Source organism: Pogoniulus pusillus, chromosome 35, assembly GCF_015220805.1.
Source record: "Pogoniulus pusillus isolate bPogPus1 chromosome 35, bPogPus1.pri, whole genome shotgun sequence".
NCBI lineage: Eukaryota > Metazoa > Chordata > Aves > Piciformes > Lybiidae > Pogoniulus > Pogoniulus pusillus.
In genome coordinates this window covers 14151066-14175695 of record NC_087298.1, presented here as the reverse complement: position 1 = coordinate 14175695, position 24630 = coordinate 14151066, and the positions used below count along the sequence as shown (strand labels likewise).

Below are 24630 nucleotides of genomic sequence, written 5' to 3'. Positions count from 1 at the left end.
TCCATTCTCCTGCCACTGTCTGAAGGTGTTGCTGTGCCTTGGCAGTGCTGCCAAGCCCTAACAAAGTGACAGGGGTGGTGTAGGGGTGCACAGGGAAGGCTTGGCAAGGGCCAGGCTATTTGTGAGTGCCGTTTCCCAGGGAGAAGCTGCTGCTGACTCTGTGGTCACCTTCCCAGGAGGTAAAGAATATACCCAATAAAGACACAGCCACCTCCCTGGGTTTGTAATTCTCTGGGTTACAGAAATCAACCTTCCAGCAAGCAGTGACACTGCACAGCACTGTGGGGATTGTGGATGTGGGTGGAACAAAACAGGCCACAGCACCCCCAGCATGGCCCCAAAAGTGGGTCCTGAAGTGTCCCTTCAGAAGCCGTTGGAGAAGAGCCCAGGAGCCAGCCTCACCGTTTTGCAAGGGACAGCAAAATCATTTCACAGCATCAGACAGCAGCCCCCAGAGCCTGGGCCTGGCAAACCTCTCAGCCATGTCTGACACAAAACACAGCTGGAAGCACAAAACCGAGGACAGACCAAAGTCTGCAGCCAGGCAGAGGAGGCGGCGGCAGGCGAGGCCCAGGGAGAGCCTGGTTCCCGCTCCAGGGCACTCAGGGGCTGCTCTTCTCCCGTCTCCACGCTTGCAGTATGTCGTTTGCTGCCTTCAGAGTGCCTTCCTCCTGAACAAAGGGCAGGGATCTGTGCAGTGAGTGCTGCTCCCACCCTCACCCTCCTCCTCGCTGGCTCAGCCTCACCTTGGCGAAGCAGAAGCGCAGGAAGTGGCTGTGGCTGCTCTTGTGGGCGTTGCAGAAGAACGTCGAGAGCGGGATGGCAGCCAGGCCCTGGGGAGAGGTCACTTCTCTCAGGCTCTCGTGCCCCAGCCCGTGTGAAGCTGCCCACTGCAGGCACGCCCCTGCCCCGAGCTGCTGTCTCCTAGGAGCACAGCCAGCAGGGAGGCTACAGGCCAGATGGGTGGAAAGGACCAGAGGCACTCACCTTGTTCTTGACCATCCACTTGGCAAATCTGGAGTCGTAGGGCTCGTCGGAGCTGGGGTCCTCAGGGACGTCAGACTCTGCAGCAGGAGCACAGCACAGAGAGGTGGGGGCTGCTGCTGGGTGCCTCTGCAGAGCCCCAAACCCACAGCCTTGTGGAACACACAATTGCCCCTCCTGCCCTGGGAGTGCTTTCTGCAGGGTCCTGTCCCTGCCCTTGAGCTGCTCCCCCCACAGCCTGCCCTGGCAGACCTGTGGCCACAGGACTCACTGAACTCGGAGATGTCTGCCACCAAGAAGTAGGTCCCCTCAGGGACGATGGGCTTCATGCCCACGGCAGCCAGGCTCTGCACCAGATAGTCCCTCTTCTGCTGCAGCTCCCTGGGCAGCTGCATGAAGTAGCTCTCTGGTTTCCCATACAGCTCAAGCTCCCTCTGGAAACCCTGAGCCACAGCCTCCTGCATGGAGAAAAAGGGTGGGAAACTGGGGGGTAAATGAGGTGGGCAAGGGGTGTGGTGTGGCAGGGCATGTTTGGGGGTGATTAGAGCACAGCAGGGCCTGACAGGGCTGGGTCAGGTGAGGTTGGCCATGTTGAGGAGCATCTCCTCAGTGACCATGCTGTAGATGGTTAACGTTTGCTGGAGAATTGGAGTCTGTCCCAGCCAAGTCACAGGTGGCCAGGGAGCAGGGGCTGAGTTCCCACTGTGCCAGGCTGAGCCCTCAGCCCCCAGCCCTCCAAATGGCCTCCTGGGGTGGTCAGTGCAAAGCAAGGAGCATCCCCCGGGCAAGCTGGGCTCTCCCTTTTGCCGTAGGCATGAGGTGGCTGCAGGGAGGGGCAAGGAGCCTCTCCAGGCCTGCTGTGGGCAGAAAGGACCCCCACTCACCCTGCCACAGAGAGCTGCAGGCAGCTGCCCTACCTGTGCAGCTGTGGCACAGTGGTACACGGAGTTCTGGTGCACGGTGCGGAGGTGCCGCAGCAGCCGGTCGGGTCCCACTGCCCAGCCCACCTGCGGCCAGAACAGGGAAGGAAGTGCTGAGTGTCTGTGCTCTGCGAACAGACCCAAACGGACAGGGGTGAAGTGCTGCATGGGGGAGTCACCTTCCACCCGGTGACGTTGAAGGTCTTCCCGGAGCTCCCGATGGTCACGGTGCGCTCCCACATCCCCGGCAGGCTGGCTGGTGAGAACAGAGACACCGACGGCAGAGCTCAGCGTGCAGCCCCTGGGCTGCACTGACGGCCTGGGGCGAGCTCTCTGCCCACCCCAGCCCAAGGTGAGCTCTTCGCAGCACAGCTTTCAGAGCACAGCCCAGGCAGGCATCTCTTGTAATGCAGGGTTTCAGTCTGCATGTGCCAGCCCCAGGGGCTCCCCGAGATGCCAGGCAAGAGGAAGAGCAGGCCTCTGCAGTCATGTTGAAGTGGATGTGCCCAGGCTGGAGACACACAGAAAACTCTGAGTCTGTGCACACAGGACACAAATCAGATCTGCTGGACCAAGAGGCTGCTCTGCAGTGCAGCCAGCTCTGTTTGCTCCGACAGGCTCTGCAAGCCAAGGCTCCAGTTTAAGGCCCGGTTTGGAGGCTGAGAGTGAAGTGCAGCAGAACGCTGCAGTGGGGAGGGAGCCCAGCGCAGTGCAGGGACCCCAGGCTGGCCAGCAGCTCCCTCCCCGTGGCTGTCGCTCCCACAGAAGGCTCCCGGTGCCACCCAGCCCCTCCATACCAACGCGGAGGTGCTGCCTGCCGTCGTACACCAGCCACTCGTAGACCTCGTCGCTGAAGCACAGCGCTCCGTGCCGCACGCACAGCCTGGCCACGGCCTCCAGCTCCCTGCGCCCGAACACCTGCGGCGCGCACGGCAGCCCTGAGCACCTGAGCCTCGGCCAGCCCCAGAACCTCTGCCAGCCCTTGAGCCCCTGCCTGCCCCTGCCAGCGCCTGAGCCTCTGCCAGCCCCTGCCAGCACCAGAACCTCTGCCAGCCCTTGAGCCCCTGCCTGCCCCTGCTAGCGCCTGAGCCCCTGCCTGCCCTTGAGCCCCTGGCCCCTTGCCAGCCCCTGTGCTCCTGCCTTCCTGCGAACGCTGCACCTCCTTCCCGACCATGTCCCCGAGGTGGGCAGTGCTGACTGCCGTAGTCTGACACAGCAGAGCCCACGCCGGCACTGCAGACCGGGCTGCAGAGCACCAGGGGAGCAGGCATAGCCCACGGTGGCGACAGGCACCGCAGGCTGCATACAGGGAGTCGATCCACGGATCCCAGCGCGGCCGGGCTGGGGCAACTGCAGCCCCCAGCTGCCTCCAAGAGAGGCCAAGCAGGGCCAAAGGCGTTACCTTGCCCAGAGGGTTGTTGGGTGAGTTCAGGACGATGGCTTTTGTCCGCTCGCTGAATTTAGAAGCCAGCTCAGCCGGGTCTAGCCCCCAGTCTGCACTAGACATCAACCTGCCAGCTTCTGGAGCTTTCTAGAGAGCAGAGAGCAGGGTCTCAGCTTGCATCGGGGCTCCGAAGGCTCCTCGCCAGGCCATGGCTCTGCCCCAGCCCACTCACCAGCCTCAGTGGAACAAACACGGGTGTGCCCCCAGCCATCCTCACCATGGGCTCATAGCAGTCAAAGAAGGGCTCAATGATTATCACCTGGAAGAGAGGGACAGGGCAGCACCGTTGGGGCCCTGTGCAGACCTTACCTGGCAGGTGCAGAGGGCAAGGTGGGCACAGGACATTGTCACCCCTTGGTCGCTGCAGCAGAGAACCCACAGTGCCATGGGCAGTGGCAGGGAGCAGGAACATCCCTCAAGACTAAAGGGTTGTTTTGCCCCGTGCTGGAGTGAGACTGTGCCCTAAGCAGCGAATCCTTTCCTTTGGAAGCTCAGGTGCTGGAGAATGGGTCTGAAACATCTTCTGCTTTGCAAAAGAGCTAAGGAAAGCTGCCCCTGGCAGACCTGCAGCCAGGGAGGGCTCTCAGGGGAAGGTTGCTGTGCAACAAACCCAGACCTGAGCTCACCTCATCACCTTCCTCCACAAAAGCCTGGAAGCAGCAGAAAAGGGCCTGGTAGGCGCCCACAGTCACCATCACGTTGGTCATGGGATCCAGGTCCCGTCCAAGCAGCTTCCCAAAAAACTGGGCTAGGACCTTCACCAGAGGTGGGTGTCCCTGTGGGGGAGAGAGGAGGGGTGGGAATTGGGTCGCAGAAGGCTTCTAAAACATGGCTGAGCCCTTGGAAGGGTCCCAGGCAGCCAAGCAGCCTGCAACTGAGTGTGCAGGGAGCACCTCCCAGCCTGGCTGCCTCGGACACCCTGGTGCAGCTGGGTGTCACTGCCTGGGCTGGGGGTGGGTGGGTGGGAACCAGGCAGTGCAGGGGGCTGTGGTGATGGGAACCACCAGCAGTGTGCTGGGGCTGTCCACGCACGAAGGCTCGGGTGTACTGGTGCAGCGCCTGGCTCTGCCCGCTCACGGCTCTCACAAACGCATCCTTCAGGAAGTCTGGCGGGGGGAAGTCAGGGAAGCCCTGGCCCAGGTTCACCTTGGAGTAGGTGGCAGCCAGCTGTACAAACTCCACCCTGGAGAGAAGAAAGTGAGAAAGACAAAGCAGTAACAGAGGCCTGGGCAGCCGCTGGCACTGTCTCTGTGGGCAGTGAGCAAGGCTGGGTCCTTCCTGGGGAGCCATCCTGCTGCTCATAGGTGGATGGGACCAAGCAGAGGGCATTTCAGACCCTGTTCAGTTAAAGCAAGGGGCAGGTGCTGCTGCACTGGGAGTGCTCTGGAAGATAAAGGCTTTGGCTCAGGCGTGGCAGCTGCTGGGGCCATGCTGGGTGGAGAACAATGCCAGGCAGCTGAGGCAGCCTCTGCTGCCCCATGCTGGGGGCTGTGGCCATTTCTGTCTGGCGTTAGGGTGCCTGAACCCACAGATGCCCTTAGCCAGCTGTTCTGGTCCACCAGGGACCCTCTTAACTCACCAGATATTCTTATCTATCCCCTCCAGCCTCTGAGCTTGCACTGGCTTTGACATTTTTGCCTGCCGAGAGAGAGAGAGAAAATGAGTCTGAATGGCAAAGGTGAGGCAGCCTCCACGGGTCCATTTCCCCCAGCTGGAGGTGTGCCCTGCAGCAGTGCCCCGCGGGGTGCTGCTGACTAGCCCTGGAGCAGAAATGCTGAAGCACCCACGCCAGGGTGCAGTGGGTGGGCGGCAGACACCAGCCCTCCTCCCAGGCTCGGCTGCAGTGGCTACTCCTCACTCACCTGCTCCCTCCTGCTGTCCCCAGAGGAGTGCCCCAGGGTGTGGGAAGTGCCCCAACAACTCTTTGTGTTGAGGTTTTCCGATTTTCACTCAGCTTCGGCCCTCCCTAGGGACTGTTGCAAGCACCTTGTTGAGGAGCTCCGTGCTTCAGAGGGCAGCAGGTGGACTCTGCTCAGCCATGGAGCCAGGCAGGCAGCCAAGGGCAAGCAGAAGTCACTGCCTCTCTGGCTCTAGAGGAGCCCCACTCCTCTCTCCCAGGCCCCTGCTTTGCTCTTTCTGCACAAGCTGACAGATATTGTGGACTGCAAGACCTGGTGCCTGAGCTGATTTTGGTGGGAGTAGAAGGATTTGTGGCTTGGGAACTAAAAGACAGCTTGAGGTGAAATGTTAGAGCCTCAGCACTGCTCTCTTGCAGCCAGCCAGGACAGATGAGTGCAGGCGCAGGAGACTTGGTGGCCACAGTCTTCCACCACTGGCCAACAGACTTCAGTAGAAGAGCCCAGGAGCTGAGGTAACCCCCAGACAAGGACCTTCCTCTCCATGAACAATCTCCTCTTGCCTGTGAGATGCTCCCCTTAAACAAGCCACCTGGAAATGAACTGGTACAGAGCAGACTGCACCGCTGTGGCTTTTTCTGAGCCTCTCTGCCATGCTGCCAAGGTGAGCTGGTGGGCAGGAGGATGCCAGGCAGGGCATTCCATACCTGGCTGGAGTGGGAGCTCCTTGCAGTGCTGCTCTTCCTCCCCAGCGAGAAGTGACAGAGTGACAGCCCTGCTCTCCTGAGCATGCCACAGCTCCCACTGCCCCGCGGCTGTGGGCAGGAACCTGCCTGCACCAGCACAAAGCAGAGAGTGAGACAACTGCTCCATGGCTGCAGGGGCAAAAAAGCACTCCCTGTATCAGTGGTCAGGGCAGGTCTTGACCCACGGCCGTGGTTATTCTGCTACAGGCAGGAACAGAGGGCAGCGGCTGCTGTGTGTGCTGCCCTGGACGTCAGACAGCGCTGGCACTGCACTTTGTGCCCAGGCGGGACCACGAGGGCAGCCACGGCTCCTGCCCTCCTCTCCCTAATTCCAGGCCTCTCCCACTTTGCGCTGTGGGCAATGGCGCTGGCACCACTGACAGGACATCCTCTGGAAGTCAGCACTCAACGGCAGCTTCCCATCTGGTTTCACTGACCCCAGGTACCTCTTACTTCTGCTCTTACTCCCCTGCAGCACCTCCACCTTCCTCTCTCATAGGACTGTTTGGATGCCCTAGCTCAGGGGGCTGGCAAGCAAAACAGAGGGACCTTGGGTGCACAGTGAGCCACACTGCTTCCTTCCTCTTCCTTCTTTTTAAGGTTACAGAAGACAAATCCAAAGCAGCAATCTCCATCCTCTCAGCTGCTACAACTTTCACTTTGACTAACGTGTCAGCTGCCATCTCCAAAGGGATTTTGACGTTTCCTTTCAAGGCCCCAAACTATCTAATTTCTATGCCTGCTGTGCTTGTTCCTTCACCATAGCCCCCCCGAACATGCAGTGTTTGAGCTAAGTCCATGTTTTGTTAGGTCCTTGAGATAAAAGCAGTGTCTGGAGGGTGCACACAACTGTGACCAGCCATGCATTCATGCACCTTGCTGCCAAAGACAAATTAAGGCACGTTTGAAGCTGACCAGCCCCAGGTAAGTTCCCAGTGCTGCCAGGTGCATCTCCATGGGAGTCCTCACTTCTGCACTTGTGCCCTTCCCCAGCTGAGCCCGGTGGCATTTTATCTCTTTGCCCTGGTGGGAAAATCCAGCAGCATTCATGGCAGCTACAGCAGAACACTGCTCAAAACTGTGAAATATCTACCCGGTCCCTGCCAGCTGCGTGTTGGGGACAGGATGTGGGGCACACTGCTTTGGGACTCCAAGCAGATGATACTGGATGGAGGAGACCAACCCTGCAGGTGACAGGGTGCAAGTGTGGCAGCAAGGCTTTGCTGGATTACAGAAAGCTGCAGAGCTGTCAGGGCTGTGCACTAGGCTCCTGCAAGCAGCCAAAGGCAGCGCTGGGGTCAGGGTGGGATCTGCCCCAGCTCCCCAACCCTGGAGAGGCTTTTGGTGCCTGTGTGCAACCAGAAAGAGCCCGAGAAAGGCTCCGGGAGCCCCTCGCTGGTTAGGCATTTCAGATTACGCCGTGCGCGGAGCGCAGAGGCATCTCTGGCCCTGGCAGGGTGACCAGGACAGAGCACAGCGAGGCTCTGGGAGCTGACAGCTGAAAGGTCACGGCGGGGACCGGTCACTCACCACCTCCTGCTCTCCAGCCCACGGGCAGCTGCCATCCCCTCCCCTCCACTGCTCCCCAAGGGCCCGCCCGGCGCTGGCCAGCCCAGCTGGTGCACCCCAAAGGCGCTGGGGACAGGGGTGCCCCCGGACCCGTCGCGCTGTGGGGTGCCAGCCCGCAGCGGGAGCAGGGGCGAAAGCAGTAGCGGCAGCAAACAGGGACACGCAGGCACAAGGCAGCCCCAGAAGGGTCGGGGTGAGCCCCACTTACATCAAGCTGGGCCAGGCCCCCCGGCGCGGCGAGAGACTGGCACGACCGCCGGGGCTATGCCCGCGCCCATGCTCCCCGCCCCCGCCTCCAGGAGGCTCCGGCCGCAGCTTCCTGGGAGGAGCCGGGGAGGCTGCAGCAGCCGAGCGGCAACACGGGCGGGGAGAGCCGTACCGAGCAACGGGAGGGCTGGGGCCGCGCTGTGCGTCAGCAGGGTGCGGGGGCAGCGAGCCTTTGGCTGCTGGGGTTCGGGTCCGGAGCTGCCAGGCTCGGCTGTCCCGGGACATGTCCCAGCGCTGGCCCCGATCGGGGCTGGGGCCGGCGAACGGTGCTGGGGGGCTGCAGCGACCTGGGGGGTGAGGGGGAAGAAGGATTTCGCCCTCGGTCACTTTGAAAAAGGAGTTTGTGAGGCAGGCAGAGGCTCAGGAACATCCTGCCGCGGGCTCGGTGCTACTGGAGAGGAGACCAAGGGCGCAGAAGTGAAGGCATCAGCGTTAGGTGCTTCAGGGCAGACCGAGCGACTGCGCCCGGTCCAGCCTGCGGCAACTGGCACAGCAAGCGACCTACTGCGGCTGGGCAGCAGACAGCGAGCGGCAGAGAGGGGTCTCAGTGCGCGGGTACAGGAGCTGAGCTCCGCAGCTGCGGAGGGGTGAGGTGCGGACAGACAACAGTGCCCTCCCGTCTGCGCTGTGCCCTTTGTGACAAGGCTGCGGGTGCGGCAGTGGCCCCAGGAGGTGCAGGGGTCCCGGAGCAGTGTTGACTGCCCTCCACAGCAGGGAAGACAGTGGCTTGCGTCCACCCTGCCAGAGGCCCCCAGTGCCACCCCACATCCGGCTGGGCTCAGGCAGCCCTGCAGTGACTAAGCAGGAGGGAATGTCTATGTGGACAAATGTAAACCATTGCTTGATGAACTTCTGATTAGCTCAGACAGTGACACAAACAGCTGGAAGGAGAGCTGCTGTTTGTTGTTCTCGGCAAGGCACGTCCTGAGCCGACTGACAGCTCGGTGCCTTTGCTTTGCCCCTTCCTCTACCAGCCTCGCACCCTCCCCGGTTGTTGTTTGTCCCTGAGCTGAGCTCTCCTGACGTGCTCAGCAGAAAGCAACTTGGCAGAAGAGTGGAAAGTTTCCTCAGCTCTGTGAGCTAACCTGGCCCGGAACCGGGTGGGTGTCCTAAAGGGCTTGCAAAGACACAGAGACGTGAGCAGGGCCAGAGCAGGGAGGACTGAGGAGAACGGATGGACAGGAGCTGGAGCTCCTCTTTGTCAGGACCAAGTCACTTCACCGTGTCCTGAAATTCAGCAGAACGTGCTGGATATTGTGCATGGAGCGATGAGGAGCAGGACACAGCTGTCCCTGTGCTGCGCAGCTCAGGGACGTTTGCTGCAACAGCTGCAGCCAGGCGTGAACCTTTCCCTTCAAGGATCGACGTTTTAACGCCTGGCTGTTGCCCTGGGGTGCTCCACAGCACTCTCTTGGTAGGGAGGGCTGGGGCCGCGCTGGGCACCAGCAGGGTGCGGGGACAGCTGGTCCCTGCCTGCCCGGGGCTCGGGGCTGGAGCTGCCGGGCTCGGCTGTCCCGGGAGATGCAGCTCCTCAGGTGCAGGAGCTGTGCCTGCGCTGCGGGAGGCTACCGAGACCAGAGCGTTCCTAGAGAGCCAGACAGGCTGAGCGCACTGCAGCAGCGGCCCCAGGCGTGTGCAGGCTAAAATGGGCTCAGAGCTGCCTGCTGCGCGCTGACCAAACGCTAGCCAAGGACCTGGGGCAGCCTTGGCAGGCTTGGAGCAGAAAGCTGCTGCCTGCTGCCCCGCGGTGAGCGTAGACAGCCCGCGGTGGCTCAGCTGCTGTTCTCCGCGCCGCAGGTGAGCCGCAGGGCACCAGGCTGCCATGCCTGCTGCCAGGAAACCTGCTGGACTCTTCCATGGCTTCTTCAGCTTGAAGCACGCCACGGGGCTAGCAGCGAGGAGGCTGCCGCTGTTCACCCGGCAGTGCCACCAGCCTGGATCGGGGCACGACGCCTTTTCTTTCCTTTTGGCACAGTCAGTTCTGGACGCCGGAGCCGCTCGCAGCAGGGGAGGCCACCCAGCGCTCACCTTGGCCTGCCCGCCGCCAAGGCCGGAGTGGCGCCGGCCCCCTTAAGGGACCCACCTGAAACGTTGCCCTGCACCAAGATGGCGCTGCTGCCTTCACGGCTCCCCTGCCTCGCTGCCCTGCGCGCCCCGCACAAAGATGGCGGCGCGCCCTTGGCGTCATGCCCGCTCCCAAGATGGCTGCGCCCCCGCTGGCTGGTGGCGGCGGCGGCCCGGGGCGGCGGCTGCCATGCCGGGCGGGTGAGGTCAGTTCCGGGGCGGGGCCGCGCGGTGCGGTGCGGGCGGACAAAGGGAGCCGGCGGGAGGGCGGGCGGCGGCAGGTGGGTACCGGCGGCGGGGGGTGCCAGTAGCGGGGGCCGCGGCGGCAGGTGGGTACCGGCGGCGGGGGGTGCCAGTAGCGGGGGCCGCGGCGGCAGGTGGGTACCGGCGGCAGGGGGTGTCAGCAGCGGGGGCTGCCGCCCGGCTGTTGCCGCGCGGCCCGGGGACGTGTCACCGTGGGCGGCGCGGCCGAGAAGGGACCGGCCCGGCTCCCTTGGCACGCAGGCTCGGGACCGGGATCCGTCGGCGGTGGGGGCGCAGCGGGCCGGTGGGGTCCAAGCGCCGGGGACCCCCGCGCAGCGTCCGGGGAGGCTCTGCTGACTAACGGGGCAGGGATTGGCTTCCTCCGTGTCCCCCTGGCAGGGGGCGAGCCGGGGGCTGCCAGTCCCCCGTGTCCGTGGGGCGAGGCAGAGCCGTTCCCTGTGTGCTGGGTGTCCCCTCGGGGGAGCTCGTCCCTGTCGCTGGCAGTGGTGCCTCGCACCGCCGCCGGTAGGGTTATTTATGCCCCACGGGGGACACCTCCGTACCCGCTCGGGGGACGGCATGGCTCGTGGGGGCCTGGCGCTGTGTGCGGCGCCCCGAGATGCTCGGGCTTGGGGCTGGAGTCGAGGCCGCTGCCTGGGAGGAGCAGAGGAAGGTCAGGGAGTCCTCTCCGCGGGACGCGGCGCTTGCCGCAGCCGGGCACGGCTCACTGGGCAGCTTTGGTGGCACCGGCGTCGCTCCAAAATCCGCCAGCCCCGACGGGAACTCTGAGGGCAGGCGGCCCCTGCCCCTGAGCGTTTTCACCGGTGCGGGCTGGGCTGTGCCCAGCGACTTCTCTTCCTTTTCGCCTCTCCCTGTTGGTGACCGAAGGCTTCCTGCGGCTCCACAGTCCCCTCCTGCAGGGCTGGGCGCTGGAGACGCCTGTCCGGGCTCAAGTCTGCTCCCTCTTTTCCCACGACCCTGCTGAGGTGCAGGGGCCAAAACCAAGCCCGTGCTGATTCGTGCCGGCGGTGCTGAGCTTGTGGCGCTTCAGAGATCCGCTTTGGTCGCTGCGTTGTCGGGGAGAGCTACTTGGATTCGGAGTGCCGGGGAGTGTGAGCTGCGCTGCCAGGTACTCCTGGTGGTAACAGTTCAGGCAGGAACAATTGGGCTTTTCAGAGAGGGGGTAGCCGAACCGTTAATGCCGTTCCCTTCTGAAGGACTTTGTTCTTCCAGGAGGCTAATCTGGCTCTGCCAGGCTGGGACTGTTTAGCATCGGCTTTGGCTGCAGGAGTTGCTCCTGGGCACCAGCAGGTTTCTGGTTGCTTCCTCATAAAGTTTTATTTAGCTCTTAGAGCTGTTCCCACCGCTGTAGGTGTCAGGGCACCTCTTTCTGCTTCTCAGAAAGCCTCCGAGCTGTTCCGCTCGGATCTCTGTCCCTTACCTCGTCACCTGGAGGGGGTCTCCCTCTGACGCTGTCTGTCTCCCCGCAGGGCGGCCGTTCCCATGGCGTGTGGGGAATGCGACGCTCCGGCACCCACTCGGCACCCAGCGCGCAGGAGCTGCAGCCCCTTCCAGCACAGAGCCCTGGAGTGCAGATAGCAGAGCCCAGCTGCAGGGTAAGGGCTCCAGGCCTGCTCCCAGCGGCCGAAGCAAAGCCAGAGGAACTGGCAGGACGTTACTTAAAGGTGGTTGTGAAGCAGAGGGCAGTGGTGAGCGCTAAGGAGCGGGGAGGGAGGGTGGTTGATTAGAGGTGATATGAGGAGAGTGGTGGTGTGCTAATTAAATTGTGAGCCCTTAGCTGGAAGATGAAGCAAAAGAATCGAGCATTGTCCAGAGTAGCCTCTGGCTGTTGTCCATTCGCCCATTCATCAGCCCCTGACCCCGCGGGGAAAGCCTGAGGGCTGGCAGTAAGTGGTGTGGTGGCTGCTGCCCGAGGGGAGCTCAGCTGGGATGTGGCAGGAGCTGTCCCCATGGGCCATGTTTGTGTTGTGTGGCCATCTCCTAGGCAGTGCCCTGGCGAGTCACCCGCGTGGGTGGCAGTGAGGCAACGACAGAAACCGGTTGAAGAAACTGCCGGTCCCTGGGTTCCTCTGGGAGAGGTGCTGCAGAGCTCTCTGCTTGTCTTTGGGGTGGGGATTGCTGTGCAGCTTGGCAGTGTGCAGGGTGCTGCTGCCAGGAGTTGAGTCTCTGAGCCTCGTCTGATGTGCTGGCAGTTCGCTGCTGTGTCTGTCAGCTGCTGGCGTTTGGGAAGCCAGCTTGGTCCCTGTGGGTCAGAGGCAGCACCCACAAACCTTTCCCCAGAGCTTGTCAGCAGCCTGCACGTGATGTGTGTAGTGCCTGCAGCCCTCCAGCGCTGCCTTAGCGCTGACTGCAGCCCAGTGCCTGCTGCAGGCCTCCAGAAGGAGGCTGTGGCTCTCTGAGGCTATTTTTGTTTTCAGGAAGGCAGGGGAGGTCAGCTGTGTGAGCTGTTACTGCTGGGTGACCGAACAGGCTTCGCCCTCTGTGTGTCTCCTCCACCTCCTAAAGAGCGGTTTTGTTTGGTAGAGAGCTTAGAGGGAAGTGAAGCTCACTGCTGGTGGTGACCTGAGCCTTACTGGGGTCTAGGAAAACTGAGGTGCAGGGTCAGTGAGTGATGGGGCAGAGAGAAGGGTTGAGGGTGTGGGTGCCTGGCTGTTGTTTTGGGGGTGATTACAGAGATGCTTATGCAGCTGCAGTGTGGGGAGGCCTCTCTGGTGCATTTTGTCATTGCAGAAATGGCCTCAGTTCAGGCTTTGCAGGCAGCTGCCAGTCTGCAAGTCCTGCATGCTTCCAGGCAGCCTTTTGCTTGCACTGCTGATCTGCCGTGTGCGTTTGGTATTGCATCTTGCAGTGCAGCTCATGCAGCTGGACTGTGCATGCCTTTTCTGTGCTGCCAGACTGCATCTGAAGCTAAAAGCACCCAGTCATGGTCTGCTCTGAAGGGCTGCCTTGTACCTGAGCATTGTTCCCACCTGCTATAGAGTTACATTGGCAAGTCACAGACCTGCTCCCCTGACAGGTTTGAAGCTGCTGCTCCAGCCTACCTTTGTGCTGGGCTGCTCCACAGGCTCTCCTTTACAGGCTTGGCTTTGTCAGCTGCTGGTGAGGGTTAGGTGGTCCCAGGGTAACCTGCTGCAGTGTGCTGAGCTGGGGATCACAGCCAGTGTCTCAGAGCTTGTGGTGCTGAGGCAAGGGTATGGTAAACGTGCTGGGTCCTCTCCTTCCCCCAGACTGAGGCTGGGTCTTGCTGTGCTGGTAGATGGTGTGTTGCTTTACTTGCTTTGCTCTCATCTGCAGCTTCTTTCATCCATCCTGGCTTGAAAACAGCTGTGGCACACCCATAGATTTATGCATGTTGTGCAGTCTGTCAACAATCAGCAAAGGTTATCCCTGCCTGAAAGTTTCTGCTCATTCTTGGTCTCTGAAGCTGTTGTTAGTCATCTCTGCTCTCTCTCCCCTATTTCTGTCTCCACCTCCTTCAGTGCTGGGGTGAAATGCTGGTAGCCTGCAGCTGATGAGCTGCTGCTGACTGCTCTCAGTAACTACCATGGGGTGAATCCAGCCCTTTGCACCAGGCAGTGCAGGAGTGTTCCCTGGTGGCACAAGGCAGTGACACTTCCCAGACAGGCTCTGCTGCCCTGTCCTTGAAGCATCTTTGTTTATGGCAGAGATGATTTCTGGATGGAAGCCTGTGGTGAGGATCATTCAGCAGCTGTAAGCTGGCACAGACCTTCCCCTCTGGTCTGCATCACCTATGTGCAGGTCATCTGGCACCACTTCAGTGTCCATGGCTGTGTGGCACCAGTGCAGTCCCTGCTCCAGGTGGCAGCGGTGCTGGCAGCTTCAGGCTGTCCAGGTCTGTGTTGCTGGGGCAGAATGGTGCCAGAAGATGTCAGGCCAAGCCAGGTCTCTGTGTAGGTGGCTGTGACAGTGCAGGAGTCCTCCCCTGAGCCTGTTGGTGGAGGCAGCAGAGGTGCTGCTCTGGGTGTATGGTGTCAGCCCTGACAAGCTCCAGCTGCATTGCTCTAGCTCAGAAGCCTTTCCAGCTCTCAGGGGGCATTTGTTAGTGCAGAAGGGGCCTGGTGCAGGGGTGGCAGTTGGCTGGGCATGGCTTTGGTGCCTGCTGCATGCTTCTAAACAGCAGAGGACAAAACCTCTTGAGTTGTTTCATCTTCTGGCCTGGAGCTCTGCAGTGGCTCATGTGGCTGCCCTTGTGCTGGGAAGCTGCCCTGAGGTGTGCCCAAAAGCAGCTCTGCTTCGCTTTTTTTTGTCTTTTGATTCTGATAAAGAAGGGGGGGAGGAGACCCACAACCCCCTGCCCCATTTCTGACCAGCAGAGCCCCTGCCCTTCCTGCTGTTAGCACAGAGGGCTTGGCCATGCCCTTCTGTGACATTCCTGGTGGCAGCATGCTGGTCAGGGAAGCTCTGCTGTGTTGAAAACCGAGTGCAGCATGTTGCAGCTCGTCCCTAGTCAGGGCTACAGCCTGAGCAGAGGAAGGTTCTGCTTCCCTTCTCTAGCTCTGGTGCTGTCAGCACATGAACAGCTTCTTTCTCCTCTGCACCTCTGAGAGGTGAGGAGTTCTGCCAGCACTGCCTGGCTCTTGCTTTGCAGTGCACAGTCTTAGAAGGAGATCCACTGGGAAGCTGTGGAGCTGTGAGGTCCAACACACTGCCCAGGGCTGCCTGCCCAGAGCTGTGCTTCACCTGGCAGCAGCACAGCACCCAAGGTGAGCAGAACTCCCCTGCCTTCAGGGGGCTCATGCAAGTAAGGGGTGGAGGCCTGAAACTCTTGTGCACGTTGTGGTCTCTGCAGTCCTGTTCTGCCAGGACCTCCACTGCTGCCAGGATGGGGAGCAGAGGAGGCTGAGGAGTGGCTGAGCCAGGGTGCCAGTGGCTGGTGGCACAGAGCAATGCTGCTGTTTCTGGTCACCCTGCCCCTAGCTGGCTCTGCTGGCTGGCAGTCCAGGCAGGAGTTTGGAGCACTGCTCAGCCAGGTGGCTGCCAGCTGAAGTCCATCTCCACTCCTTTAGCTTGGCTGGTTCTGGATTGAGATCCTGTTCACACTGAGAGGTGTTTGCTGCTGCCTGAGGGCTTGTTCCTGCTGTGGGCTCTGTCAGCCTTCCTCCAGTGAGATAGAGGCTGCTCTGTGCTGTCTGTGAGCCAAATGGGTTGGATCTTGTTCCTGGTGAGTTGTGCTGTTCAGGTGTGGTGAGCCTAGAGTTTGTGCTCTCTTCTCTCAGGTGTGCCCTGAGAGGTACAGCCTTAGTCCCTGGTGGTGCTTGTGCAGCCTGGGTAGGTTTGGCAGCCTGGTTATGTAAGTGAGGAGGCTTCTGCTGCCAGCTCAGTGCTGCACCCTGAGCAGATCACCTGAGCCCCACCTCTGTGAAGGCGCTCAGACCCCTCCTCAGGCCTGCTCTGCTGGTCCCTGCCCACGAACCTCTGTGCCCTGCCAGGTGGCAGAAGCGGCTCAGCAGCAGAAGCTTCTCCATGGCCAACTTTGCTGCCGACAAGGCAGAAGCTTGAGAGCTCTTTAGGCTGCTCCTGTGGGGCTCGGTGGCCCTGGTCAGTAGGGAGGTGATTTTAGTTTTGGCTGTCTGCAGGGCTTGTTCCTAGTTCTAAGCCAGAGGAAGACCCTCCAGATAAATCTCTGTTCTGTTGCCTCTGTGCTTGTTGGGAGGGTCCTTTCCAGCTACCTGCTTGGTTCCTGCATGGTGGTTGGAATGCCAGTCCTGGTGGCCAGAGCCCTGCTCTGCAGGGGGACACTGGGCGACAGAGGTTGCTCCTGAGTTTCTGTGCTGTTGTCAGCAGCCCCAGCAGCGAAACTGCCTGCTCTGATCCAGAGGGGGGAGTGTTGCAACAAGAACTCCTCTGGAGTGATTGCAAAATGGAGCCTGTGAGATGCAGATGGATTTCTGCATCCTGCTGCAGGACTCTGAGGTCCAGGTGTGGGAGGTCTGGGTGGGGAGGGAGGCGACATTCCCACCTGCTCTGTCAAGGTTCTGATGGTGCTGAGACTCAGATTAGATAAGACCTGCCAAGCTCCAGCATCAGCAAAGCTTTATTGGTGTGCTTCGGACCCGGGACAGGGTCTCCAGTGGTGCCGGGAGGACCAGGCACTTGCTGTGCGTGTCCTTTTCCTCCAGTGACCCTGCCATTGTTACTGGAAGGCAGGAGATTTCCTGCTCCACCCTGCCGGGGCTTGATTGCTGACACTGAGCTATGCCGAGCTGCCCTGGGACACTCGGGTCTTGTCTGTGGCTGCACAGTGAGAGGGCAGAGAGCTGCCCCAGGGAGCTGCAGGTGGAGCTGGGGAGCTGCTGCTTCCCTTCCTGGCTACCCTGAGTTACAAACAAAGCTTTTTTGAGCAGAAACTGTGCACAACTTGCAAGCCAGCACCACATCTCCTGGAGACACCTTCCAGATTCTGCAGGTCTGCTGTGGGTAACCAGGAAGGGCTGACAGGATCTGCAGGAGCTACTGAGGTGGAGGAAGGAGCTTTGGGGAGGAGTGGAAGCCAGGAAGGAGGAGGGGAGGGCTGCAGGTGGGTTTATTTCTCCCTTGGGGCTAGGCAGAAGCAGTAAGGAGCACTTTGGGCTTTCTGTGGCTGGTGGCAGAACGTGCTCAGGGTTTCATCTAAGTCAGGAGCAGCAGCAGCACTGCTGCAAGGCCTCTGTTTCCCAGAACCTTTTGGTTTCCTTTGTGACACTTAAATCCCAGCTGAGATGAGCTCTGTGGGCAGTTGCTGCTCAGGGACATGGATTGCTTTCAACTATCTTCCTCTGCATATAAAGTCAAGAAGGCCAAGAGCAGCTGCTGCAGGGTTTCAGACCAGTAACTGCTCTTTCCTCAGAGTGTGAATGTGCAGGGAGGGAGGCAAAGCTGCAGAAGGGTTGATGGGGCTGTCAGGCAGCTTTGTGCCCTCGTCCAGCTTGCTTTGTCAGGGGGATGCTGAGCTGCACCCGTGAAGTTCCAGGGATCATAACTGTGTTGGGAGGAAGCTCTCTGCCTTGCAGCTCTGTCCTCTGTCTGGATCGTGTCACTAACTCCTGGCATCACATCCTGAGGGACAGCAGTGAACATCCCCAGCCTGCTCTGGCCAAGGCCTGTCCTTTGAGCCCACTCTGGTGTGAAGGTCCCAGCCCAAGGACGAGTGCCAGTGCTGATGGCTGGTGACAGCCTGTCAGGAGGGACAGCAGCAAGCTGCCCAGCCTCAGCCCTAGCAAACCAGCAGCGCTTCCCGTGGGCATCTTGAAGCCCCCGAGGGTCCCCTGTGCCGTGCCCCCTGGTGACTGTGTTGTGTCCCCTGCAGGTGCACCATGATCCCCGTGACAGAGCTGCGCTACTTCGCCGACACACAGCCTGCCTACCGCATCCTGAAGCCCTGGTGGGATGTCTTCACCGACTACATCTCCATCGTCATGCTGATGATTGCCGTCTTCGGGGGCACGCTGCAGGTCACCCAGGACAAGATGATTTGCTTGCCCTGCAAGTGGGTGACCAAAGACTCCTGCAATGACTCGGTCAGGGGCTGGGCAGCCCCGGAGCGCCCCTACCACAACTCCAGCCTGGCTGAGGCAAGGCCCACCGGGATCCGCTACGACCTGGACCGGCACCAGTACAACTATGTGGATGCGGTGTGCTATGAGAACCGCCTGCACTGGTTCGCCAAGTACTTCCCCTACCTGGTGCTGCTGCACACCCTCATCTTCCTGGCATGCAGCAACTTCTGGTTCAAGTTCCCACGGACCAGCTCCAAGCTGGAGCATTTTGTGTCAATCTTGCTCAAGTGCTTCGACTCCCCCTGGACAACAAGGGCCCTTTCCGAGACCGTGGTGGAGGAGAGCGACACCAAGCCAGCCTTTGGCAAGATGAATGGCTCCATGGACAAGAAATCCTCCACAGTCAGCGAGGACGTGGAAGCCACCGTGCCCATGCTGCAGAGAACCAAGTCCCGCATCGAGCAGGGCATCGTGGACCGCTCGGAGACCGGTGTGCTGGACAAGAAGGAGGGCGAGCAGGCCAAGGCACTCTTCGAGAAGGTGAAGAAGTTCCGCACACACGTGGAGGAGGGGGACATCGTGTACCGGCTCTACATGCGGCAGACCATCATCAAGGTGATCAAGTTCGTGCTGATCATCTGCTACACTGTCTACTACGTCAACAACATCACCTTCGACGTGGACTGCAAGGTGGACATCGAGAGCCTGACCGGCTACCGCATGTACCGCTGCGCGCACCCCCTGGCCACGCTCTTCAAGATCCTGGCCTCATTCTACATCAGCCTGGTGATCTTCTACGGACTGATCTGCATGTACACACTGGGCTGGATGCTGCGGCGCTCGCTCAAGAAGTACTCCTTCGAGTCCATTCGCGAGGAGAGCAGCTACAGTGACATCCCCGACGTGAAGAACGACTTTGCCTTCATGCTGCACCTCATCGACCAGTATGACCCCCTCTACTCCAAGCGCTTCGCTGTCTTCCTCTCTGAGGTGAGTGAGAACAAACTGCGGCAGCTGAACCTCAACAATGAGTGGACTCTGGAGAAGCTGCGCCAGAGGATCACCAAGAACTCCCAGGACAAGCTGGAGCTGCATCTCTTCATGCTGAGTGGCATCCCTGACACCGTCTTTGACCTCATCGAGCTGGAGGTCCTGAAGCTGGAGCTCATCCCCGACGTCACCATCCCGCCAAGCATTGCTCAGCTCACCAGCCTTAAGGAGCTGTGGCTCTATCACACGGCTGCCAAAATTGAGGCTCCAGCCCTTGCCTTCTTGAGGGAGAACTTGAAGTCTCTGCACATCAAGTTCACGGACATCAAGGAGATTCCTCTCTGGATTTACAGCCTGAAGACCCTAGAGGAGCTTCATCTGACAGGGAACTTGAGTGCCGAGAACAACCGGTACATTGTGATCGACGGCCTGAGGGAGCTGAAGAGGCTGAAGGTGTTGAGGCTGAAGAGTAACCTCACCAAGCTGCCCCAGGTGGTGACAGACGTTGGTGTGCATCTTCAGAAGCTCTCCATCAACAATGAGGGCACCAAGCTCATTGTCCTCAACAGTCTTAAGAAAATGGTCAACTTGACGGAGCTGGAGCTGATCCGCTGTGACCTGGAGCGCATCCCTCACTCCATCTTCAGCCTCCACAACCTGCAGGAGATAGACCTGAAGGACAACAACCTAAAGACCATCGAGGAAATCATCAGCTTCCAGCACCTGCACCGCCTCACCTGCCTTAAGCTGTGGTACAACCACATTGCCTACATCCCCATGCAGATAGGCAACCTGACCAACCTGGAGCGTCTCTACCTGAACCGCAACAAGATCGAGAAGATCCCCACCCAGCTCTTCTACTGCCGCAAGCTTCGCTACCTGGACCTCAGCCACAACAACCTGACTGCCATCCCCTCCGACGTCGGGCTGCTGCAGAACCTGCAGAACCTGGCTGTGACAGCCAACAGGGTAAGGAGGCAGGAGCTGCGCCTGCTGAGAGTGGCACTGGCACTGCTCTATGTGGCTGAAGTGCCCCTGGTGCTGCCAGGCAGACCCTCCAGCCTTTGGTTCTGAGTGGTTTCCCTAAGGCAGAAGGCTGCAGGTGGCTCCAGGCCAAGCCTTTCTCCAGCAGCTGCTCCGTAGCATTTCCCCTCTGGCAAGCTGAGCTGCACGGCCTGGGGAGCCTCTCAGTCACCTTTCTGGGAGGCTCCTTGGTTCCTGCAGTTTGTTACCTCCTGCAGCTGCAGAAGGCTCTCTCAGGACTGCAGGCTGTAGACAGATGCAGTCAGGGGCTCCTGGCTAGTTCTGGGAGTGTGCAGCAGGATTGTTCTGGAGCAGGCCTCTTGCCCTGCCCTGCTCCAGGACCCTCGAGGCTGCTGCAGGCTGCACTCGTAAGGCAGTGGGGCCAGGCTGCCTGCCAGGGCTGCTGTGGTTTGGGCTGCCCAGGGAAGGGCTCTCAGGTCAGGCTTTGCCTGCTGGGGTAGCTCAGAGGTTCGCAGGATTCCCAAAGTCCAGCCAGGCTTTGGAGGCAGGGTCTGAAAGTTCAGGTCTGTGCTGTGCAGCCTTTGCTGCAGCTCTGCAGGTGCCTGGGCAAGACCACAACTGCCCTGGGGCTCTGTCAGCCTGGCTGCTCATGGTGACAGCAAGAAGCACGAAGGCTGCAGGCTGCCATTCCCAAGGCCAGGAATACTCAGATATCCTCTCCTAGCTCAGCACTCTTGGCAGACAGACACCTGTGGAGCTGGGTGGTGTGGGCCGTCGTGGGATGCAGGCTGCATTCTAGCCCAGTGCTGTCCGGCAGGAGCTGTGCTGCTTGCAGGAGCCTGTGAGCATCTACTACAGGCTGCTGTTTGCAGAGGACTCTGCAGGAGCAGCAGCAGTGGCTGGGCTGAGCTGGCTTTGATTGCTCTGTGCTCTTCCTGGCTTCTACTTGGGCTCCATCTGGTTCAGGACTTGCAGCCTGAGCCATGATGGCAGCAGATGGCTCAGGCCATGGCTGCCTGCAAGCCGCAGCCTCCAAGGTGAGCCCCTGGGATGTGGGCACGGTGCTGGATTGCTGCCTGCTCTTTGTTAGCCCTTGGCCACTTTGCTTTCCTAGAAGCAATCTGGGAGGCCTGGACTATTAAAAGCTTTCCTAGAAATGAGCCTCAGTGAATTAGTGACTCATGGATGCAGGAAGGTGGTGGTGGGAAAGCTACCAGCTGGTGGCTGCCTTGTGTGTGTCATGTTTTGTCACTGGCAGAACCCTGTGCCTCGGAGCTGGGTGTCTGCAGTGTGTCAGAGCCCCACAGAAAGGGATGGAAGAACAGTCCCAGAGGGCCTGGAGTGGTACCCACAGAGCCTCTGCTCTGGTAACAGCAAAACTGGGAGTCCTGGCTAGGGCCAGTACAGCACCAGTTACACTGGTGGCTACTGAAGGCGAAGGAGCTGTGGTCCAGTGATGGTGTTAAAGGGGCTGTGGTGGAAAGAAGCAAATACTGGTAGAAAAATGTGGCAGTAAAGGCTGGGAGCAACCTTCTGGTCCTCTAATCCTGCCCCTGGTGCTTTCTTCCACCTCAGCCACCATGAGTGGGACTCTAGGGCAGTGGTGTCTGAAGAGGGATCCACCTGGGCATGGAGCAGTCCCTGTGGTGAGCAGCAGGAGCTCAGCCCAGGGAGCTGCTGGAGACTGAGGCTCAGTGAGCCCCAGGGCATTGCTGGGCTCTCCCGGCGGGGCAGCTCTCTGCTGGCCCTGCCTGGGGCTGACTCTGGCTTTCTTTGCAGATCGAGAGTCTGCCCCCGGAGCTGTTCCAGTGTCGGAAGCTGAGGACTCTGCACCTGGGCAACAACGTGCTGCAGTCACTGCCGTCGCGCGTGGGGGAGCTGAGCAGCCTGGCACAGATCGAGCTGCGCGGCAACCGCCTGGAGTGCCTGCCCGTGGAGCTGGGCGACTGCCCCCTGCTCAAGCGCAGCGGGCTGGTGGTGGAGGAGGACCTCTTCAACACCCTGCCCCTCGAGGTCAAGGAGCGGCTCTGGAGGGCAGACAAGGAGCAGGCCTGAAGCCCTGGGCCAAGAGCAGAGCCTCCAAGTAGCCAGAAGGAGCAAAAGGCCATTCCAGACCCCCTCCCCCACATCCTCCCCTCTGCCCCCTCCATCACCACCAGCTGGCCAAGGAGGCCCCAGCCAGATGCAACTTGAGAGGTGGCCTCATGCCTCGGTGCAGGATGGGGTAAGCCTGGGAGCAGGATGAGGAGCAGGTTGGCTGGCCTGGGCCGAGGGCCAGGGGGACTCAGAGGTGCTGCTGTTCTCCTGAGGGGGGTGGTGCTGGTCAGAAGAGAAGGATCTTGGAATGGAGGTCCAAGTGAAGTGTGGGAACTGTTGTGAAGGGCCTGAGGACGTCCAGAGTTCTGCGAGCAGAGACCAGGGGACTCCTGCAGGCCTGCTGCCCCAGGCCCGCGCAGCTGGGTCCCCCAGAGCCGTCTGGGAGCCAGGCCGTGAGGTGGGACAGGACACAGCTGACTTCAGCTGGGTGCTGGTGCCAGGGGCTGGGGTGAAGCTCCCCTCGGACACCAGCTGCAGTGCAGGAGCTGCTTTCCTCTTTCTTTTTCTTTTTGCTGATTGTCTCTTACCTTTGTACTCCAAATCTTCTCCTCTGCGCCCGGAGAAGGAACCAGACCCCTCAAACTCTCTGCTCATTTCAGATTGCACTATTTGACCAGTTACAGGTCCTGTGACAGCATTACTCTCCAGCTGCTGTGCTGGAGGCACCAGCTGACAGCTCCAGAACTTTAGCTCTGCAGTAGGGGATTTGGGGCTAGTTGGGGAGAGGCCTGGGCAGGAGGCAGCTGGGCTGTCTGATTGCTCTCCTAGAAGACTGAGTTGCTTCAGGATCTGGCTTTGAAAGTGTTTGAGCCACTCCAGTTCCTGGTGTGTTGCCAGCTGTCAGAACTGAGCACAAAGTGGGCAGTGCCTGGGGGCTGCTGGCAGTAGCTGAGGGGGCAGTTTGGTTCCCTTTGCACCTCTTGCACTCCCCCACAGAGCTATTGGGTGCTTTGCCCATGGCTGTCATCAGAGCTGCTTGGTGGTTCTTTTCTGTTCTCCTTACTTTAACAGCTGTCGGTTCCTGTGGCACCTCTTGACCTAAGAGGCCAATGCTGATGAAAGTTGGTGCTGGAAAGGAAACCTGTCCTGATTCTTCCCCTTTCCATCCCTCCGTGTTAGGGAGCAGTGTGAGAATGCTCTGCAGACTGAGCTGCTCAGACCCCTGGCATGTAGCAGGCTTTAATAAAACAGCTCTGAGCTGTTTGGTGTTGTCTGCCAGGCCCCAGCCCTCTGCCTGGGCAGAGGCGAATCATTCATCACAGCTTCTGATAATCAACTCCTTGGGGTGGCCAAGGGGGCTCTGCCATATACCCCAAGCCTGCTCTCCTCCATCAGAATGAGGAGGAGGCTGAAGGACCTGCAGGTCCTGGCTCTGCATCCAGCCAGAAGCTTGGCTGCAGGGGGGAGCAGCAAGCTGAGGAGGTTGGAGGCTTCCTGTATGTACAGAAAGGGAAGCTGCAGCCATCTCCAGAGCAGCTCCTGGCCATCTGCCAGTGCATGCCCTGGTTTGCCAGCCATGCTGCTACCCTGGGTGCTGGTGTAGTCAGGCACTCTGGGGCTGTCTTCATCAGCTGTAAGATATGGAACCTATACACTAAAGATGCTGAGCAGTGTTTCCTGGGCTCTGGATGGTGATGTTCAGATGCTTCAATAAAGCTACACTGAAACCCAAGAGACCTGCTGCTGAAACTGCTTCTGAGTGGCCTGGGAGTGCTGCCTGCCACAGCCTGAGCAACATGGCAGGCTGGCACAGTCCAGGGGGCAACAGAACTGAGGCTCTGGAGGGCAAGGCCCTGCAAAAGCTGCTCCTGCTTCTAGCAGGGTTGGTGTCTCAAAGCTGTGGCTCTGGGGCTGTTGCTGGAGGCTGAGGGCAGTGCTGTGACTGCCTGAATCGTGCTCCTGGCACTGGCCTTTTGGGTGGGCAAAGGGCAGAGAGAGCTGGAGGAGCTTAATGCTCCTGAGGCAAAGCAGGGCTGGCTTCAGGCCGAGCTGCAGTGGCCCTGCTCTCCAGGCAGGTTCTCGTGGTGGGGGCTGTCTGGGTTGTGTTGAACTCTTTTCTTGCTCTGTGCCAAGTGGTGGTGCTGGAGATTGATGGCTGTGGAGCGGAGGCCCAGACTGGATTGCTGCAGGATTGTCACTTGCTCCACTCTGCCCGGATCCTTGCAGCCAGGTGCTCTGGCCAGGCTCTAGCCATGGTCTTAGCTACACTGAACTTTACACAGCTGCCTTACAGCCTTTGCAGGCAGCTCTGGATAGTGTGCTGCAGGGCTGCTCTGCTCCTGCTCTGTGCCCCTCAGACCAGTGGGCAAAGGGAGAGAGGAGACTGCCTGCAGCAGCTGGGGAGAGCCTGGCCTGAGGCCTGCAGGGCACAGGCAAGGCAGCTTAGGCCTGGCTGTGCCTGGAACACAGCTGCTGCGGTGCAATGTTCTGTGCTCACTTTGGTCCTGGCTGCTAGGTTTGAGGGAAGCTCCTGTGCAGCAGCTGCCCTTCCCCTCCCATTCTTTGTCTTTCAGCCGAGAGTTTTCATCACCTTTGGGTGACAAAAGAGCAGGTCACTGTACATGAGTCACCTCCTGGGGCAGGGCTGTGGGGATGCTCCTCAGGCTCTTCTCATTTTCTTTGGTTGCATTTCAGCAGCTTCTCCTCCTGCACTGTTTGGGTCCTGCAGCTACCCTGCTGTGTGCCAGAGGGGCTCTGTCCTGCCTGCGCTGGGCGGCCCAGAGCAGCACTGAAGCGGCAGAAGCTGCTGTGAGGCCTTTCCCCTCTCTCGCTGCTGGGTTTGCTCAGCTGCTGCGGCTCAAACCCTCCAGGATCTCATCGCCAAACTCCTTCAGCTGTGTTGAGTTGCTGCCCCTGCAGCAGAGGTGGATGCTGTGTGGAGTCACACAAGGAAAGGCTCAGCTCGGGAGCTCTGGAATTCCCCTGTCCTCTGTGCCCTTGGAAGGAATT

General features: G+C 60.1%; 3 protein-coding genes across 6 annotated transcripts; 1 reads left to right on the top strand and 2 right to left on the bottom strand.

The window, feature by feature from the left end:
* Positions 1–4: 4 nt before the first annotated feature.
* On the bottom strand, positions 5–7850 carry KYAT1 (kynurenine aminotransferase 1). 3 transcript variants are annotated; one of them, XM_064171199.1, is made up of 14 exons: positions 7728–7849; positions 5912–6037; positions 4928–4986; positions 4381–4531; positions 3975–4124; positions 3521–3607; positions 3307–3435; positions 2702–2822; positions 2084–2160; positions 1902–1991; positions 1256–1442; positions 988–1064; positions 747–833; positions 5–671 (listed from the first exon to the last, which is right to left on the bottom strand). In XM_064171199.1, the coding sequence occupies exons 2-14, from the start codon at positions 5993–5995 to the stop codon at positions 603–605; spliced, it is 1368 nt and encodes a 455-aa protein (XP_064027269.1). In that variant the 5' UTR covers positions 5996–6037; positions 7728–7849; the 3' UTR covers positions 5–602. The 3 variants fall into 3 exon arrangements, with proteins under 3 accessions (XP_064027269.1, XP_064027270.1, XP_064027271.1); XM_064171200.1 differs by lacking the exon at positions 5912–6037 and having other exon boundaries at positions 7728–7850; XM_064171201.1 differs by lacking the exons at positions 5912–6037; positions 7728–7849 and adding an exon at positions 5211–5248.
* LOC135190055 (basic proline-rich protein-like) lies at positions 7724–10674 on the bottom strand. Its single transcript, XM_064170947.1, has 2 exons — positions 9870–10674; positions 7724–8073 (listed from the first exon to the last, which is right to left on the bottom strand). The coding sequence occupies exons 1-2, from the start codon at positions 10672–10674 to the stop codon at positions 7724–7726; spliced, it is 1155 nt and encodes a 384-aa protein (XP_064027017.1).
* On the top strand, positions 10104–23353 carry LRRC8A (leucine rich repeat containing 8 VRAC subunit A). 2 transcript variants are annotated; one of them, XM_064171198.1, is made up of 4 exons: positions 10104–10131; positions 11584–11709; positions 17421–19569; positions 21364–23353. In XM_064171198.1, exons 3-4 carry the CDS (start codon positions 17428–17430, stop codon positions 21637–21639), a joined length of 2418 nt encoding a protein of 805 aa, XP_064027268.1. In that variant the 5' UTR covers positions 10104–10131; positions 11584–11709; positions 17421–17427; the 3' UTR covers positions 21640–23353. The 2 variants fall into 2 exon arrangements, with proteins under 2 accessions (XP_064027268.1, XP_064027267.1); XM_064171197.1 differs by lacking the exon at positions 10104–10131 and adding an exon at positions 10178–10227.
* Positions 23354–24630: the final 1277 nt, after the last annotated feature.